Genomic DNA, 20,853 nt, shown 5'->3' on the forward strand with positions numbered 1-20,853 from the left:
ACAACCACAGCGGCTAATTGAGAAAATATGTTTTGTTATTTGGGTGAACCGAGCCTGTAAGCGAAGCAGTAAAATGAACACTCGAACGTCACAACAAATGCAACTCTTTTCATCGTTTGTGATACGTGATCTGATCTCCCATTATGGCTCTATATGTGCCTGCTTCATCCGCTGTGGCATGCCAGTGAGTGTGTATACGGTGTGTAGCCTGTACTAGCAGTGTTTTCTGTCTTTAAGTTGACACAGCTGGTGGGCAGGATGTCAGCTTCGGGCCTCTGTCTCTGTTTGTAATTCTCCCCTCAGAGAGCGGCCTTCCTTCGCTATAAATAGCCTCTACATATGTGTGTGTGTGTGTGTGTGTGTGTGCCCCACCTCTCCTCTGTGTGCCCAGAGAGAATGATGTTCCTCCACACAGCATTTCCATCTGAGTGTGTGTGTGTGTTTGTATGTGTTTTATGTTTTCCATGTCCACTGTTCCGTGTCTCACTGTATTTGCTCTGTATGCTCAGTGTGTGTGTTTTGTGTGTCTTAATGCGTGTAAGATGATGGTGGTCGTAATGATGATGAGTGTGTGTACTGTGTCTCCCATGGAAAGATGCATGGTTTGATTTGATATGACACATACACACACACACACACACACACACACACGCGCTGGCTTTAGAGGAGACAAGGAGATCTTATTTCTTAGTTATGTCCTTCTGTTTTTTCATCATTCTTTTAAAGTTGCAATCTCTAATATATTAATTTAAATAAATGTCTGTAAAGTCACTATCTATTCCCATCAAAAAAATAGCTGTACCAGTTTTTCTCCATTGTATGCACACAAAACACACGTGTACTAATGTTCAACATACTTTTGTTAGAGGGAACAGGATCATGTATCTTTTCGTACACACTGAGCTGTAGTCTCGACTACTTTTAAAAATCGATTACGCCCAGCAATCCTACACCTACACTTACATACAAACGCTACAGAGCTGTCCGCCATTGTCTGATATGAACGTTGTCGTCGCTCCCGCATTGCATTGTGGGATATTTATGCTGTCGCAGTGTCCAGTGTTTGCCTACGGTAATATTTCACTAGAAATAGTGTGAATATTATACTAAGAGTTGGACATAGTAAAAATCTCACACACTGTTTTAGCATACTAAATAGCACTCTGAGCACAATTCCATTGTTTTCACTGAAGTAGAAATGATGTCCTTTTAGCCCGATCATCCCTGTCTCTCAGCCGATGGTTAGGTAACTATACTGCGTTTTTCTCCTCCTCCTCCTCCTCCTCCTCTGCCTCGCTTTCAAAATGACCATAAAATGTTCCCCGATGTGCAACAGAACATTCATGAAGTGATTGCGTGATGATGCGAGTCTGTTTTTAGACTGTCAAACTTGCATGGTAGAAGACATATTTGTGTTTAGTGGAGTTCCTCTGAGTTCAACAGATGGCCGAGGCAGCAGAAGTAGTCAATGGGATGCCGTCCTCGCCCTTTTTTCTCCCCACCTCTTTCTCTTTCCTTTCTCTCTCTACTTCTACGTCCGTCGTTCTTTTTCTTTTTTTCCTCTCTCTGGCCCAGGGTAAAGGGGTTGAGTGAGAGTGATGTGTGTTTATAGCTCTTTAGAGAAACGACGGGTAGTGTGTGTGTGTGTAATGGGTTTCCTTTCTTCTCCACTCTTTGGCCTATTCCTTTTCTCCCATGCATGAAATTGCCTGTCAGATTCACACACACATACACACATAAACAGTACACACTTGTTTTTATCTTAACAGTTTCCTGTAGATAAAACCAAGAGGGTGGTCTGCATCTGAGCGAGATGTAAGAAAGACTGGAGCTTTGTGTTATCTTCTGATGGAGCCTTTCACTGATACCATAAAAGTTTTTAAAACTTTTTTTCTTGTGTCTCTTGTCCCTCCAGACGAGTATAAAGGAGGGATTGTTGCTGAAACAGACCAGCTCGTTCCAGAGGTGGAAAAAGCGTTACTTCAAACTGAGAGGCCGAACGCTCTACTACGCCAAAGATGCCAAGGTAAGCTTACCAAGTGTATCCAGGATCAACACGCTACACAAATGCTCTCAAGTCGGATACGTCTATAAATTGACTTGGTTTAGATGGAAAAGCTCATGCTGCACCTTTTAGTGTTGCTCTTCAGTGTCTGTCCTCTGATTCCACGAAAGATTTTCTTTAATGTCTCAGGTTCAGAGACAAGCGGACCATCTTAAAGGAATATTTCTTTTGGAAATACGCTTATTAGCTTTCTTGGCGAGAGTCAGATGAGATTGACGCCACTCTCACGTCTGGATGCTAAAAGGCCCTTTTGGATGACGTATGTGCAGGCTATTAACTTCATGCAGCATTAACTTCCAAACATCGCGAATGAAACCGAAACAAATTGACTCGACAGGTTCCGTGTGCTTTTAGTGAGTGGGTAGAATACTTTGGCCCAATATTTAGTGGCCACATATACACATGTATTTGGTGGAGAAACCTAGCGTGTAACGTTACACCAGCAATAAATTAGGAGCATACAAGTCAGTAGAGTTTTAAAATGGGTGCTACAAGCATGCCACTTAACACGCTCACTTGTTGAACTGAAACACCTGTTGCTCTGACACGGTCGTGATCCTGTCGAAATTCTGACGAATTTGGCTGTTGTAATATCGATCCAGACAACCGAACGTGCAAAAACCAGACATTGTGATGGTTGTAACAGTTTTAACTCAATGGTTAAAGCTTGCTAACTCGCCTGGATGTTTGGGGTAGAACGCCACTTCCGTTGCCAACACGTGCACGCATATTTCTGATGACGTCTGTTGTAAAATGGTCTTTATGCAGTCCGAGCCAGCAGCCAGTTAGCTTAGCTTAGCACAAGGAAACAGGGGGAAGCTGCTAGCCTGACTCTGTCCAGAGATTTCAAAGCACCGGTGAAGTTCACTAAGTAACACGTTATATCTTATTTGTTTCATCTGTACAAAAACCGGAGTGTATTTCGTTACCTTTGGACAGAGCCATAGAGGATACTTTCTGATGCTGATTATTTCCTGATAAAAGATCCTTCACTTCCCTTAATCACTTCAATTGATTTACCACCATCGTAGTTTTATGAAATATCTGAAGTAGTTTTGGACTTTTTACTCTTGTTGACATCTCTTTCCCCTTTGCTTCTAATCTTCCTGGTCTTGAACATGTGTGTGTGTGTGTGTTTGTGTATTTATGTGTGTGTGTCTGCGCGCGCACTAGTCTGGCAGTGCCCTGGCACACTGGCAGGAGCGGGCGCTGCGCAGAGTGTCCAGGAGTCGCGTGTGCTGGCGAGTTCTGTCCGTGTGCTGGACGGGCGCGCGACACTCCCCCCCACCTCTGGGTGCCAGCGGATCTGAGGAAGGCCTAGTGAGAATTCGGGTCAGCACAGCACAGCCAGGGTCCAGACCACCATGGCAGCTTAACCATTCCCCACTTAACCATTCACCTATACGTGATCGTGCTGCATTCATGCCATATGGAGCTACTGGCTCAAGTTAGGTTTAAAGTCTTGTCAAAAATATTATTATTATAGAAAAATAAACGGGGTCATTCAGACAGCGGGGAAGAAGTTTTGTCGAGGAATTGAAGGAAATGAAGCTCTTCCAAAAAAATCCACTCATCCAAACTTTGTGGATGAATTGTGCTGTATCACCATATGACATAGATGCACTGTATGTAGTAAGTATACAACTGCAGGTAGGCCGACAAAACACATGTGAACAGACTGTGAGGCCACACCTGGATGATCTTGGCTTTCATTGTTCTACACTGTGTGTTTCTTGTCCGGCCCGTGCAGCTTAAAGTCTCTTGATGGCCATGCTGGAAGAATAAATTAAAAAAATGGAAGTGATATATACGTATATACTTTGTCTTCTTCGGTAAGGATTTGTGACCGGAACCTTACAAGTGAGTGTGTTCTCTCGGTCATGGCCAGACAGGGACGTTTGCCTCTATAGATAAGTGCCCATTCCCCACATGTCCATCCACTCTGGTGTCTCCGAGGTGGCCTGGCTGGCTGTGCTGCCCTGTGCTTAGGAAGCCTGACCTCCTCATTGATCCATCAGGGAGGCTGCATCTCAGCCCTGCAGCTTGTCCTATTAGCTCCTCTCCTCTCTCTCCTAGAAAACATCGGTAAACAATACGTTAAGGCCACGCGGGGTGAAACGAAGGGGAGAGGAGTAGGAGCCTTGTTGAGATGCAGCCGCTGAGCTAAGCTCTGGATCTATGGGTAACAGAGGGTCTGGACGCTTGCCTTTGTCCACCATTCACTGTCAGCTTTCATTACAGCTTCCCTCAAGACAGTGGAGCGTGTGTGTGTGTGTGTGTGTGCGTGTGTGCCCCCAAACAAGTGTGTCTGTGTTGGGGCGAGTGGTGTGGTGAGTGAGTTAGAGGGAGAAGAAGTGTGTTAAAAGAATAGTAGAAAGTTATCGCCCACATACATACGCACACGTGATGCGATGGTATAGCAGCCGAGAGCGCTGTGACAAGGGGGTGCAGTGTGTGTGTGTGTGTGTTGGCATGCCGTTCATACTTAGACCCTCTTGGCTGACACTCCATGCACACATTCACACGCACTTGTAGGCATATGTGGAAGTGCTGAGACACATGCTCCCTCTACACACACTCACACACACACACACATAGTAAGCGTTGGCTGGTGTCCCTCTCCAGCCAGGCCTGGGGAGAGCGTCGTTAACTGGGCATTCCCTCTGACAGCTGCAGCAGCTCACTCCTCCCACATACACACACACACACACAGAGTCAGAGGGCATTCCTTTGACGGCATCGTTTTTTGGCCTGCGGCCCTTTAAGAGCTCAGCTGCCTTATACGCATCACAGCTCTGTCAGGATATCATGTTCCTGTTTGTAGTCTCTGGTGCTCTTCCCTGTCTGTCTGCTGGCTATATTGCTTAGAGTTGGCTCCAGCTCCTTCGCCGCCACATAGAAATCCAATAAAGCACATCAGCATTCACCGTCTTGTGATTCGCACTCTTCTCATTTAGGTACAGAGTCAAAACAAAGGTAACCGCGCAGGGAAATCCTCACAGCAGCGAGGGTGTACGGTGGAGCTGCGTTGTGGTGAAGCGCATTTACACGGCAGATGGAACAAACTGAGTTATCTTTCAGAGGGACGATAAAAACTGGACTCATTGTTCTTGACCAGAGCCATCAGCTTATTCTCCAAACTTCAATCAATCAATTTAAATATTACTTTCTGTTCATGCATAACCACAGAATATTGAAATAGATGTACTATTAACATGATAAATTCACCATATTCAAAGCTAATTTGAAGATTGCTTCAGTGAAGATCACAGGATATTTTTTATATAAATGATTGAATGAATAACATAAACAGGAGTCTGATGAAGGTTGAGCAAACTGTTTCCATCCTAAAACGTGTTTTTACAACTAATCTGATATCACTTTCATTTCTAAGTCATGAAGTCAAGGCCGTACTATTTCTCTTTAACAACAGGCTGCTGCAGGAAGCTGAACTTCTCATGAATGAAGAAATTGTAGAAAAGTAGTTCCTGATTTAAGAGAGGATAATTCTTTGAGGACAGTGTTAGTTTGTACATTTAGAGTTTAGAGAAATATTTTCTGCGAAAGGCACAAACTGTGACATTAAATTTCAGATGTGATAGATTTGATTATAGTCAGAGGGCGAGACGTATTTTCTCCCTGACTTCACAGAAGAGCAGACACAGTGGAGAGTTCCCTTTGACTGCGTCTAAAATATAGTGTCCTCATCTCTGATTTGACATCTCAGATTTGTTTTTGCAGCATTTCAAATAATGAAGTAAAAGGAAACATCAGTTCAGGCCGGTTCCTTTGGTGACAGAAATGCAACTTTTATTAGGAGAAGATGAAATGTCATTTGAAATGCCTCCAAATACAGTCAACCCCCCCCCCCCCCAACCCATATGAGCATTATGCTTTGTGTTAAAGCTGCAGATGGTAACTTTTATAAAAATATATTATTCTCATATATGCTCAAACTGTCCCTATATCCGGACAGTAGTACATGAGACAGATAATCAGTGCTAAGACTAAGAAATATTAAAGGTTGTACTTGATATTTTTAATTTTGCCTTATTTCAGGATGGGATATGGGTAATAAGTGGAAAATATTTAGGTCTGAAGGGGTTTCTGTGTCTTACAGGATGACAATAATGAAGCAAGTTTTAGTTTTCATATCCCCATCATAAAACATAAGTTTAAATGTATTTCATCATAACGTAATGTCCTCCACATGTGTGGGTCAAAATAACCCCTGCAAAAAGCTGAGAGGACATCTGCTGTTTCCTTTATTTTGACTACATTACAGGGTGTATATTATACTCATTTAGTGCTGTTTTCCACCCATTAGAGGTATTTGGGATGTAGTGCATTATTTGAAGATTGTTGGTTCCATATTTGATATTAGGATCATATTTCTTGTGTTTCTAAATGCTGCCATTTAGTACTGAGAAGTTCTGCCTGTTCATTTAAGGCCTGCTTTGCTGCGGTCATGACAAGACATTTCTCTCACAGCCAATCACGGTTCTCTTCATACCCTAGTATGCGTTGAGATAAGCTAAGTAAAAAAAACATTGTCCAAAAGGCTCATTCTCTTCTTCTCTTTTGTGCCCTCCTCCTCTCTGTTCTCCTCCATGCCTCCTCTTTCCTGCAGTCCCTTATCTTTGACGAGGTGGACCTGTCGGATGCCAGCGTTGCAGAGTCCAGCACAAAGAATGTCAACAACAGCTTCACAGTGAGTGCATCTTTGCAGTCTTACCACCCAAAACGCACACGCAGAGGCACGTGTCGAGCAGTGAGAGCGTAACAACATCCGCTCAGCGGTCCAGATCCCAATGTCGCGGTCGTGCAAAGTTATGATGAATATATTCAGAAGTTGAGAATTTCTTTCTTTATTGTTGTGTGTTTTAGTTGGTTGAAGAGCTTCACGTGTGGATGACAGATGTTATTTACTGAAATGGCCTGAGAGATGTCTAAGTACGAGATAACAGTGGAAGTAGTAGATTCATTTTCTGGTGACAACTTAAAGGAATATTTCACTATTTTGGGAAACACACTTTCTTTCTGGCAGAGAGTTAGATGAAAGGATCATTACCAGTCTAATGTCTGTCTGTCCAATATGAAGCTACAGTTATATTTCGATGATATTCTAATGCATTTCCCAGCATTGCTTCTCATATGTTGTCACAAGGTCCTTGACAGAAATCAAGGGATGTTGCCGCGAATGCTTACCCGGGGAAAAGAATGAGCAGCTGAGCTGGATGAGCGTGTGTGCGGGAGGCGGAGGGAAATGAGCACGAGTATAATGAGCAATGAGGACGAAAACAGACGGTGAAAGAGCCAGTGGTGCCCTGTCCTGTCTCTCCCCGGGTGTTGCTATAATAAGAAACAAGGAGGGGGAGGAGGTGGGCAGGAGAACAGAGCCCAGAGCAGAGCATGCCGCTATTTTTAGCAGCGACTTGAAACGCTTCACTGAGTGCCTGGGATGGCTTAGCGTCTGCCATTTTCATAAATAAGATTACAGCGGGCCTGCTGCATGTGTCCTCGCCATGTGCGTGCAGTCGTGACTGCGGCGAGTGTTTGTTGCCAGGGTTCATAAACATGCCGTGAAAAAGGTTTTGGAGATGAGCTCCGGGTTCCCTTTTGAGCGTCAGCATCCCACTAAGATGGTGAGAGAATGGGGAAGGAGGGAGAAGAGGGGATGAGGAAGGAGGGAGAGACTTAGCTGAGGAAGTAAAGACAAAATACAGTTAAGGAAAATATCTATATGGAGGCGAGAGAAGGGCATGACAAAAGTAGGGCATGTCGAATGAATGGTTGATGGGGAGTGACTGCAGAACAGTTTAAGATGGCGAAGGGAAAGACATGTCAAAGGTAGTGCAGTGGAGGAAATCCTGGAGTGATGTCACACCGTCGCTAACTGCACTCGCACACATGCTCCCTCGGGGGAAAAGAGGAGGAGAGCGAGGCGAGAGCGAGGCGAGAGCAAGGCACGAGCGAGAAGCGGGAGAGGGAAGACCGACGCGGAGGGAAAGAGGGGAGAGTGGAGAGGAAATGAAGGCAGGGCAGGCGGGACGGACCGAGAGAAGGGAGCGGTGAAACATAAAACCAAAGGTAACGTGACGTGCAGATCACCTGCAGCGTCTACACACACACACATGCAAATCTCTGTAATGAATTGAGCCAGACACAGTCACGCACACCGACAGGGGGAGACCGGGCTTCATAGCACAGGTTCTGTGATCACGAGTGAGGGAGAGAGAGGGAGAAAGAGAGAGAGGGAGAGAGAGAGAGAGAGAGAGAGAGAGAGAGACCGACCACTGCAGAGGTCGCATTGTAGGGCTTTGCTCTGACTGTGCTCTGACTCGCTCTGTCTCTGTTCGTCTGCCTTGTGTGTCCGTCGGCCCTCTGAGGATGAGTGATGCTGCTGACTTCCTCCATGCAGGTCGGTGCTTCTTGGTTGGATGGTTTGAACGAGTCATGCCAGAGCTAAGATTGTTGTTTGTGCTCATTCGTGTAGGTTCTCTGCAGATGTCGGCTCAGTGGGTGTAACGTGCATGCCTGTGTTTTCGCAGAGTGTGGTGCTGGGGGGGGAAATACTTAAATATCACTAGCATTGATTAGAGCAGTTATTCTCAAAGTGGGAGGAAAGTTTTCATCTTTGTTCATTTGAATTATCATTTTTACAGTCTAATAGTTCATAGATTACGTTCAAATCCATCAAAAGAAGCGTACAAACCTGTGTAATACATGTCTAATGTGTTTCTAATGCATCTACATTATTAAGATTCTAAACGTGTTATTGAATAGGCTACATCACATGATTCCATCACTATGGGGTCCCCGGTATATTCTCTCTCTTGTAAGGGGTTTTTGGCTGAAAAAAGATTGGGAACCTCTGGATTAGAGAAGGTAATACTTTCACTCCTTTTCTCCAGTGCATAGTGTAGACATGCAACTACTGGAAATATTCCTCCAGCAACTGTTTGCCAAAACTGTTTTTTTTAATTATGTATTTATTGAATTAACAGGGACATTAAAGATATACGTTGATGTGTAGGAATAATAAGTGCAACAGATGTTGAAAGAATCTTTTTATTTTTCAGGGTAAAGCTACTAAACAAACATGAAACAAGCGGTTTGAGGATGAAAACAACTGTGCATGTGGATGTGCATGTGTCTAGGCATGCATGTATTATTCATGACTGCATTGACACATAGATGGGAAAGTATACGTGGAGATAACATATAGCGTATGTGACCGCTCAGCGCTCCCATCTTGTGCTGTTGTTTGGTCGTGCGTGTTCAAAAGGAGCCTTCGTGAATATACGATGAGGCACAGTCGCTGCAGCGCTGCTGTGAGGGAGCACCTTGAGGTCCACGTGAGGGAGAGCTCAGCCCAACCCAAACCCTAAACCCGTTACAGACTCTGCAGGGACGCACCGCCTCTCACCGACTCACTCGTGCTTATTGGATTGGCTCCCTATTTGCCGTCCACTTGAAATCCATAGAAAGGAAACTCATGGGAACTGAAATTGGGGCACCGGCGCTCCGATTGTTTTGTTGTGTGGTTGCTATTAACTGCCTTGAAGCCGCAGATGGTACCCGTGTATAAGCGTGTGTGTGTTTTTAGGGGGAGAGCAGCTGTGACGGCTCTGTCTCCACCTCCTCTGCTGTTGTGCTGCAGATCCCATGTGGGATGCGGGATCTGTGCACCGCTGTCACCAATCCTCTGCCTGTGTGTGTGTGTAAGTGTGTGTGTGTGTGTGTGTGTGTAAACAGTGACGGGTGTCCCTCATTATCTGTTCAGCTTTAGTGGTTGCCTCTTCAACAAAAATAAGAGCTGATGAGGCTTATAATTACATGTTCTCATCATTTAGAGATGAGGATGTTCATCAAAGAGGCCACTTGTCATTACACACACACACACACACACACACACACACACACACACACACACATCTGATATATTCAGCTCTGAAGGTCAGTCATCAAGAGAGGTTTTCCACACTTGAGGGATGCCTAGAGCCATTTTTGGAAACAGCCGTTCCTGTTTCCCCTGGCAACCAATCTTATCACTACCCCGTTCCAGACACAAGACACACACATAGAAAGACACACACATAGAAAGAGACACACATAGAAAGACACACACATAGAAAGAGACACACACATAGAGAGACACACATATAGAAAGACACACACATACAAAGACACACACATAGAAAGACACACACATAGAAAGACACACACATAGAGAGACACACACATAGAAAGACACACACATAGAGAGACACACACACAGAGACACACACAGAGAGACACACACATAGAGAGACACACACATACAAAGACACACACATAGAAAGACACACACATAGAGAGACACACACATAGAAAGACACACACATAGAGAGACACACACACAGAGACACACACAGAGAGACACACACATAGAGAGACACACACATACAAAGACACACACATAGAAAGACACACACATAGAGAGACACACACATAGAAAGACACACACATAGAGAGACACACACACAGAGACACACACAGAGAGACACACACACATGGAGAGACACACACATAGAGAGACACACACAGAGAAAGACACACAGAGAGACACACACAGAGAGACACACACATAGAGAGACACACACAGAGAAAGACACACACAGAGAGACACACACAGAGAGACACACAAATAGAGAGACACACACATAGAGAGACACACACAGAGAGACACACACAGAGAGACACACACATAGAGAGACACACATAGAAAGAGACACACATAGAGAGACACACACATAGAAAGACACACACATAGAAAGACACACACATAGAAAGAGACACACATAGAGAGACACACACATAGAAAGACACATACAAAGACACACACATAGAAAGAGACACATAGAAAGACACACACATAGAAAGAGACACACATAGAAAGAGACACACATAGAGAGACACACACATAGAAAGACACACACATACAAAGACACACACATAGAAAGACACACACATGGACACAGTACACCAGCAGAGAGACATGGTGATCTATGTCCAAAGGGATCAATTTGCCCATGTGCGTGGGCGCGCACACACACACACACACACAGTAATCCTTGCAGTTCCTGGTGCGAATCTGTATTGTGATTAACGAGAAAAACATACAATTACGTGAAGAGAGGGAGCAAGAGAAGAGAGAAAGAGGGGGAGAACAACAGATGTACTCTTGTTGTTGATGCTGATTGGTTGAGAGTTACACATGTACTGCAAACACACACACACACAAACCCAGCATTTGCTGGCAACACACTTTCAGTAATTTGGGAGTTGTTGTCTCCACTTACTCAAAAATAAGGAGGAAGAAGGCTAATGTGATTAGCTTTAATATCAAGGGAGGGTAAGGAGTGGACAATAACCACACCCACGAAAACACACGGCACTGTTCATATAGAGTTTCAAGAGATGACGGGATTTTTATTTTGTTGTCTTCTTTGGGGGAGGAGGGGGTTACATGTTGTTATAACCAGGTATTGATTAGAGGTCTTTGGACAGATTGATCACAAGAGTGATTAAGGTGATTCCTCTGGGAACTGGTTGTCAGGTGGGTGGTATACTCCAAACAGACCGTACAGAAAATACATAAATAAAACATGACAACAACAACAAAAATAGAAAAAAGGAAGAAAATAACAGTATCGCCACTGTAATTGACAGTTTTTGATACTTAGTGCTACAACTACAGTACTTTAACTGTATCGTGGTTCAATACCCCATGTATGTTTAAAGAAATAAAACAGTTTGCTTTTGTCTTAGCCTCTCAAGTGCAGTTGGTAACAAATATGTCACCTTTTCCTGACCTCTTACTAGAACACCTTAATTGCTAAAACACTTAAGCAGCATCTAATCAGCACAAGATTGACTTAATCTGTGATTACGATGCGTGGGCAGTTAAGCAACGCTTTTGCCCCCTCAGAAAAGTCAGCGTGTGGGTTTGAAAATGTTACATTCTACCAAACTATGATCAATGGAACCTCTATTCATTGTGGGAAAAAATGCTGCATTTATCAAAACTGTTGGTCAGCGTTCTTCCCGGAGAGATTCCCACAGAGACGCCTCTGTCAGCCTCACAAGCTAGAACCAGATTCTGACACTCGTGTTAAAATGTACATGTTTCTGTCTCATTTTCTTGCTTTTCAAACAGTAAAATAAGCTGTGACGGCCGCAGCTGGTCGTCACACACTTAATTATTTATGCAGAAAATGTATTTGACAATTGGAAAATGACGTTTTTTTGAAAAAGTTTGTATTTTTCCCAAAATGGCTGATGAAGGAGGCGTGTGACTTGGGCCTCATATTCGCTTATGAGCTGTTGTTTTGCCACGTCGACGTAAAATCTGTGGTATAAACAAAATGGAAACCCCACCATTTAAAATCTAAACATGTGTTCAGAGGCTGTCATCACTGCCAAATTGATTGACAGGCCATTTAGTATACAAACCAACATTTATAACAGCAGAAATTTGGACCAAAATCAAATAAACTTCAGTGGAATCGTCACAATCAATGTGCTTGTGACACAAGAATTTGCGTTATTCGCTACTTGCAAACAAACCGTCTTGCATGTAAGGCATTTAAGTTCTGTTGTTCAGATGCGATACTTTTCTCTGAATGACATCATTAGTGTACTTAAGTTCATGATGTACATATCGTGTTCTACCAGAGTTTTGTCTGATGGCAACATGTGGCTGTAAACAGATGGTTGGCCTGCAACAGTGACCTTCTTGCAGAAAGAAAAGCAGATGTATCCCAACGCCCCAACGTGCACAACACACTCATGCACACTACACACACACATGTGCACTGGTGTTTGTTGTGCACCTGCTGTTTTCCACACCTTGTAGAAGCCTCAGGTGCCGCTGGTCTGAACAGGCAGAACAGAAAGAGAGAGGGACGTGGAGGAGAATCTCCCTTTGAAGATTTACTTTGACACCGAATCCTTCACGGGAAGGAGAATACAATTTCCTCTTCACTTGTTCACTCCATTTGTCGTTGACTAATGGAAGTGCGTTTGGTCTACAGGATGTGTGGATTGCACAGTAAGACGTTTATCCAATTATTGCCAAAATGGGTGTAATTGAAGAATAGAACAAACCACCAGCTGAATGTATGGCTTCAAATGATGGTGAATAGTTGGTCTGAAACAGCGTGTCGAAAAATCAATGAGCAATTTGTAGGCCAAGAAACGCAACACGCAGTGATGCTGACAACAAACAGACCATTACCCTCCAACAGTTTCCCATTTTCATTCACAAAGATAAATGCTAATTCAACCAATCCCCATTTTGTAAACCTGTATTTACAGAAGGGCCGTTCTTTCATATTTTGGAAAAGCAGATGTAAAAGAGTTTTATCAAAATGAAAGATGAAACAGTGAATGAGAGACTTTTTTCTGTCCTTAGTAATAGTTATCCTAAAGAAAAGATGAGCATTTTTTAGCCTTTACTATGATTCATTAACCCTTTTGCTGAAAGGACAATAATTTGCTCTGGCACCTTTACATTGAGGTGGGAACTGAAATGTTGATATAATATAATATTAAGAAGTATATTTTCTTTAGTGTATAATTGCCTGAAAATAAGAAACGTTATCCTCGAATGAGCCGTTTATCTACATATGGAGCGGTTTCTCTTCACGGAGCCGGCCGCCATGTTTCTACAGTAGCCCAGAAGGGACAAACCAAACACTGGCTCTCGATAGGGCCATTCGCGTTTTTTTTGTCGTCGGCCACCGTAGTTCTCCTACACACTTGGCACCTGGGAAAAGTTTCAGTTGTTTGCAATCTGCAGCTTCACCGCCAGATAAATCCTACACACCAGACCTTTGAGGATGTGTTTTTTCTTATTAAAATCTATTTATCGGTGGCATTTCTTTTCCCAGCAACATCCCGTTTCTCTGATGAGACAATCAACTCAAATCACACAACAACAAGCTGTTTTCAAATTCAGAGAGGACATCTGTGTGAAGTGTGACCTGCACACGACGAATCGTAAATAACATTCATCATGGATGGGAGGAAACATCAGCATCACTGCTAGTAGATGAATATTGAGTAGCGTGATATTGTCCTCTGTGTGTGTGTGTGTGTGTGTGTGTGTTGGCATGCATTCAGCCTCACCTCTCTCTCTCTGAGGTGAATCGAGATAACATAAGGGACACGTTGAGTTCGAAAGAGATGGTGAGAAAGAAGAGATGAGGGCGCATAAATAAGTGATGGGGTGTTGACAGGGTGCTGCGTGTCTGTAGGGTTATCTACAGGGAGACTGCGCTTAAACACACATGCACCCACTCGCACACAGAGAGGGAGGTCAGGAGAGGGGGGGGGGGGAGGGGGGAGCTCTTAGCCTTTTCTGAGGCGCTTCGCCTGTCAGCACATATCTGCCTCATGCAACACGAAGAGCTAAGAGCGACAGAGGGTTGAGAAGGGAATAAATAAATAAATGCTGGAGCGAAGGAAAAAAAACTAACTCAAGAAGGTGTTGGGAGAAGAGTGAGCTAGAGTTAATGAGAAAGAGAGAGAGATAGAGAGAGAGGGAGGGAGGGGGCTCCTCATCCTCTCTCTCCCTTAAAGACGGAGCCGATCGCTCTCTCCTCTCAGTGGCACCATTGGCTGAGGAGGAAGCCACTGGTGAAATTCATCTCTCTCGCTCTCTCTCTCTCTCTATTTTAGCTACAGTTATTTGTCTCACTCTCTCACCCGTGCACGCATCCCTCACTCTCCCTCCAGGTGATCACTCCGTTCCGTAGGCTCATCCTCTGCGCCGAGAACAGGAAAGAGATGGAGGACTGGATCAGTTCGCTGAAGTCCGTCCAGTCCAGAGAGCATTACGAGGTAAGAAGCCCTTTCCAAATCTACAGATCCACGAGTGTGTGTGTGTGTGTGTGTGTGTGTGTGTGTGTGTGTGGCGGGGAGGAGGACGAAGAGAAGGAGGAGATAGAGAGTGCGGCAGCAACAATAAATCTGTGTTCAGGCGTATCCTCTTTTGGAGATTTTGTTTTTTTACCAAATATTTCCCACCTGAGGATGCTCCTGTAAGTGAATGTATCCTGTTAGTGTTCTCTGGTTTAGTACAAAAGAAAGGGAGGGAAAGACTTGCATGTTGTGCGGCCCGATAGACTGCACGCTGACGGCAACTGGGGATCAAAGAAGTTGTTAATGCAGAAGTAACACACTCTGATGTTGAGATTCAGAATCCCCGAAGCGGACAGTCAGAGATACAGCGAAGAACACACACGCACAGTATCATCCGCATCGCAACTGTGTGCACGCTCACACACGAGAACCAGACACATGCTGACCGCCACAAAGCACTTGTCCGGTTCTGCAACCAGCCCAGGTCTTTTAACCCTCTCCTGGCTCACTTGATAACACATCAACAGGGAGCAACGACACTGTTTAATGCTCGTCTTTTGTTATCCAGGACAGTGTTTCTGGAAGAATCTTAAACAAAAACAAAAAACAAAAACAGCCCCCGTCGATGAATGTAACGTTTACTTTCGTCAAACAGACAGTAGCTGTGTATAATATTCCGCTGTCAGCAGGATTATGAGTCCGTGCTGTGTGTTGACAGCGAGGGGAGCAGGGGAGCGCAGGAAGACAGCAGTTGCTGCATTTTAATGGCTTTGATTTGGGAGGGAAATCTTATATAAGACCCCATCCCTCACCCCCTTTACTGCACTGCAATGCAGCAGCAGCCCCCCTCCACAGAGCTCTGGGTACACACGTGTGCACACGCGAACGCATGCACACCCGAGCCAAGAAGTCAACACAATGGCCTTTAATACCCGGGTTCTCTTATGTGGCACCGTGAGAAGCCCCGGTTTATAAGCACACCTGTTACAATTCTACTTATGAAACACCACCTGAATGCAGGGCGCCAGCCAGCTATACCGCGGACGCAACGCCCACACTTGTGCAGTTCACTCACATTAGCTTTTTTCGCTCCACAGTGGGCTCCGTCCACGCGCTAATGTATAGAAGCATCCAATTTCCCTGAGCAGGTGTTGCTTTTGTAAAATCATGGAGCGGCAGAGTCACACTAATGACTGTCAGCTAAGAGAGGTGTTTTCTCCCGTAGAGTCCTGCTGTGTGCTGTCTTAATGCCAGACGAGGCCCCTTTATTGCACCAAGACCGGACCTTAGGGGGAATTATTATCATTAGAGGAAAGCTAATGCACAAGGGATGAACGGGATGAATGTGAAAAGGTGTTGACTTGTGTCTGCTGCTGGAAACAGGTGGACAAATATCTGCTTGTTCTTATATTTCTTGTTGAATCATTTTTTTTCTGCTTGTAATTATAATGAACACGGCCAGTAACCGTAATATGCAGTCACTTGTAATCACAAGTGTTTTTAAAATTTATTAGCTGATATCAAATAACAACAAATACTTAAGTTAATTGTCATGTTTAATCTTTATTTAATTAAACTCACTCCTCATCATCAGCTGTGGAACAAACAATGTGTTTTATAGATTTACCAGCCTGACGGGGGCATTCTACTAGCCCCGGCTAAGCCTTGTTGTCTAGCCCTGCTGCACACTAGAGATGTCATTGTATTTTTGTTTTCTTATCATGATGATGTAGTGCACTGTGCTTGCCTTTCTGTGACTGTCATCCCAGTGCTGCCAATCTGTTTTAACCTCTCCTTTGCCAGACGGCACAGTTTAATGTGGAACATTTCTCAGGGATGCACAACTGGTACGCCTGCTCCCACGCACGGCCCACCTTCTGCAACGTCTGCAAAGACAGCTTGTCTGGGGTCACGTCTCACGGCCTCTCCTGCGAAGGTAGGTGGCACACACAGACGCTGTCAAACACGTCAATGCCTCAATTCGTTTATACACACAGTATTTTCTTTAGCCTCTTCATGCAGCGCTCACTCGTTTCTACGTCTCATCGCTGGCTCTCGTAGATGGACTTCCTACTCTCTGTTTAAAGACATCAGACACACTTTATGTAGCGTTGCAACGGATGATTTGGCACTGCAAGCCTGGGAGTTGGCAGGTCTATAGGAAGGTGTGTGACTATGTTGCGTAAGGACTTGTGAGTCATTGAAGTGAGAAAAGTCTTTGTTCAAATGTCTGTCTAAGTGGAGCAGATTGGATATACCGGAGCCAGCGTGCGGCCTTTGAAATGCTCTCAGTTTCAGAGCGGGCTGCCCATCAAACTTTTAGCTTGAAGTATAGGAAAAGAGCTCGTGGTGAACTGCTGGCACAGTCTCTATCCATATGCTTTGGAGTCATACTGTGTGTTAGATAAGGCTTTGACTCACGCTATTTGAATTTCATTTCTCACATATCTCCAATTGAACCATAACGAAAAAAAGACAGAAAGACTGATAACAGATCCTGTGAATGACGCAACCTCTCCTCACCTCATCTGTGAGAGAACACTAAAGTGGAGTGCTAAGAGGACGGGGTTGACATGGGGGGGGGGGGCTGGTGTAAGGTGTCAGTGACAGGCAGCACACCTTAATGAGCACCATCTGCATATCCTCTCCTAATTTAGCTAATGTTCCCCTGTGCATGTGTTTGCGTGCGCACGTCTCACATACACACACACGCACGTCTCACATAGTCCTTGCATGTGTGTGCGTGTGCGTGCGCGTGCGTGCGTACATGTGTGCTTGGTTTGGCGTGTACAGTGTGAAGGCAGTAAGAGCCTCTAAATCGATTGTAAATCGGCTTATCCCGCTCTACACACTTTCAACAAACAATAGGAAGAAGCAACTCGCAGGGCCTTCGTCTAAACATGGAGTCAGGGTTTACAGTAGACACAAGCTCTTTATTGGCCTCGTAAAGATTCCCGTTAGATTCATTAGCCCATTTGATAGTTAAGCGATAGATGCACTGCCGGAGCAATTTTGTTGGCACATGATATTTTGATTTAATGCACCTTGCATTATTATTTTGGACATGTGGTGGTCGGATATTCGATGCACAGTGTTGCACATGTAGGGGAAAAGGTGACTGGAAGAGGAGGGCACGGGTAGAGGGAGCACCCACACTGTGCGTTCCAATACCCAAACTACCAAAGATTTAGTGTGTCCCAATACATAGTATGTCACATACAGTATTCCCAATTGGTGTCTACTGATGTCTGTTTCCAGGCAAGATCGAGAGACAGTGAGAAGGAGATGATCGCCCGTGAGGATGAGAAACAGTATGTGAGAATGGCACAAAAAAGGAGAGAAGAAAAGACAGCAGGAGAGCTTCTCTATTAAACGTGGAGAGCAGCCAGTTTCACAGCAATTACGCAGCTTAAATTTCCCTTCGATTTCTTGCGCATGGCGGTCGGTTTGGGATTGATTTGTGCTACCTAGCCACACACACACATAGACAAACCCTTCTGTCTCTGTTTCGTCCTCACACAAACACTCACTCTCATATACACACAATGTTTTCCTCCAGTCTGGCTGTGTAAATGCTCGGGGTATGGCCTGGCCATTAACAGGCAGTGGTATCATGTCCTCTGAATTCTCTTAATGCTCTGCTAATGCTCCCTAACTGCATTTAGCGGTAGACTAAATTGAAACATCAATTGTTGCTCCCGGATATGACTCTGATTCAGTTTGTATATCTGCGTAGACTTCCTAATGACAATATTGTGTGTGTGTGTGTGTGTGTGTGTGTGTGTGTGTCAGTGATGTGTGTGAGTATGGGTGGGGTGGCTGGAAGCAAAGTTCCCCAGAGCACAGACATTATTCATGAGTCTGCTAAGTGCCTCATCCTTAATGGAGAAAAAGGGCGAGAGCAATCTCCATCTGCCTATACATCTTCATAGGAGCCGTTCGTGCTCTATTTGCATTTCACTCTTGTGTTCCTTAATCAGAACAACCTGCATTAAATACATTAAAGTCAAATGTGTGAAATGTCGTAAGTGCTTTTCCTGGCGTTACAGTGGCTGGCTCCTCGTACTGAGTGAATGTGACAGATGCACGGTATTAATGGTTTTATAAGTCACTTAGTTACAGGATCTCTGTTTATCTTTGTTGTTATTCTGTTACTTCAACCATTTTAAAGGAATAGTTGTAAATGTTTTGGGAAATAAACTTTTCTGCTTTCTTGCTGGGAGTTAGATGAGAAGATTGATACCAATATCATGTCTGTTGAATACCAAACTGGAGCCAGGAGACGGTTAGCTTAGCTTAGCATAAAGCAGGGGTTCTCGACCTTTTGTGACTTAAGGCCCAGTACTTATTGTAAAAAAGAAATTTGATGACCAACTTCCGCAATAATTAAAAAAAACAAAACATGACAGCTTTAGAGTTGCTGGTAGTTGGATTGCTGTTTACCTTTGGAGAGAGCCAGGCTAGCTGTTCCCTCCTGCCTACAGTCTTTGTGCTAAGCTAAGCTAAACCAGAAGCTGACTGTTGCTTTCGATGTTTTTTTTTAGTGCTACAATATGAAGCTGCTGAGTCACTTTAAGGTGGAAAACATCAACAGACTGATACAGTATGTGTATTGACTTTGTGTTTTTCAGTGTGCAAATTCAAAGCCCACAAGCGCTGCGCTGTCAGAGCCACTAACAACTGTAAATGGACAACCCTGGCTTCAATAGGGAAGGATATCATTGAGGATGAGGATGGGGTAAGTTTGCGTGTTAAGAATTAGCTTGACATTCCTTTAGCTAACTGTGTAAAAACGTAGCCTTGTTTTGTATCGAGAGTTTGTTACCTATGATGGTTTAAAATTATGTTCTGGAGGCTTCTGGGAAAATACTGAATCACTGACTTGTATTGTATATTCATGAGAAGACAGGCATTCATATGTTCTATTACATAATAATGCAAAGTGTGTTAGAATTAGTGCACTTTGACTCAACTCGCTCATGCTCATGGATTCATCAGTGTCAGAAAAAGAAGAGAGATTTGGAGCCAGGGGCAATAGAGTAAAGTGTTCCCTAGAAGATATGAAAGATAAAAGTAGACAGCGTAAAGTGTTCCCCCGTTCTTGAACCGTGTTTTGTGTTGGACCCACAGATTGCCATGCCTCACCAGTGGTTGGAAGGCAACCTGCCTGTCAGTGCCAAGTGTGCTGTGTGTGATAAGACATGCGGCAGCGTACTGAGGCTGCAGGACTGGCGCTGCCTCTGGTGCAAAGCCATGGTAAGACGTCTGTCGCACGTGCACCATGCTTAATGTGCCCCTTGCTAAATTACATTGAAACAGGATTAAGATCACACAAGAAGCTGATTGTTTGAATCGCAATCGAAACATTTAGGACAGCGGAGAGCAGCGTCTCGGCATTGAACGCGGCTTGTTGATAGCCTTGTATTTCACAATGCATGTTAGCCTGGAACTGCATCTCATTGTTTAGCATGCTAGCAACCAAAATCAGGTCACAACATTTCACAAACTGAACTGAACAAACCAACTGGAATGCTGCATTATGGTTTTTCAGTCGTCGATCCATTTTGGCAGTACCCCGAGGGAATTACATCATTGCTGTTGTACTTTCTTAAATTGATCCGTAGTATTTGCTGTTCTTTTAGGTGCACACCGCGTGTATGGACCTGTACCCTCGCAAGTGTCCTCTTGGTCAGTGCAAAGTCTCCATCATCCCCCCCACGGCGCTCAACAGCATCGACTCCGATGGTAGGCACCCCCCCCCCCCCCCCCCCCCCCCCCCCCACACACACACACACACACACAATACAATCACGTTGACTCGCTCAAAGGGTCAGAGGTTGGTGCCGGACGTCATCTGTGAGCAATCGATACATTTCAGA

At 44.4% G+C, this 20,853-nt stretch overlaps 1 protein-coding gene across 3 annotated transcripts in view; it reads left to right on the forward strand.

Annotated features, from left to right (window-relative positions):
• The window catches only part of dgkh (diacylglycerol kinase, eta), a 52,583-nt gene that overhangs the window by 11,239 nt on the left and 20,491 nt on the right, over positions 1 to 20,853 (forward strand). For all 3 annotated transcript variants that reach the window (XM_076110210.1, XM_076110226.1, XM_076110218.1), the window contains 7 exons: positions 1,916 to 2,026; positions 6,696 to 6,776; positions 14,849 to 14,953; positions 16,778 to 16,910; positions 19,606 to 19,712; positions 20,105 to 20,230; positions 20,617 to 20,719. In XM_076110210.1, coding sequence (XP_075966325.1) covers positions 1,916 to 2,026; positions 6,696 to 6,776; positions 14,849 to 14,953; positions 16,778 to 16,910; positions 19,606 to 19,712; positions 20,105 to 20,230; positions 20,617 to 20,719 — 766 coding nt within the window. The remainder of the gene's footprint in view (positions 1 to 1,915; positions 2,027 to 6,695; positions 6,777 to 14,848; positions 14,954 to 16,777; positions 16,911 to 19,605; positions 19,713 to 20,104; positions 20,231 to 20,616; positions 20,720 to 20,853) is intronic.

Source organism: Anarhichas minor, unplaced genomic scaffold (genome assembly GCF_050575085.1).
Source record: "Anarhichas minor isolate MPS153535 unplaced genomic scaffold, ASM5057508v1 ptg000004l, whole genome shotgun sequence".
Taxonomy (NCBI): domain Eukaryota; kingdom Metazoa; phylum Chordata; class Actinopteri; order Perciformes; family Anarhichadidae; genus Anarhichas; species Anarhichas minor.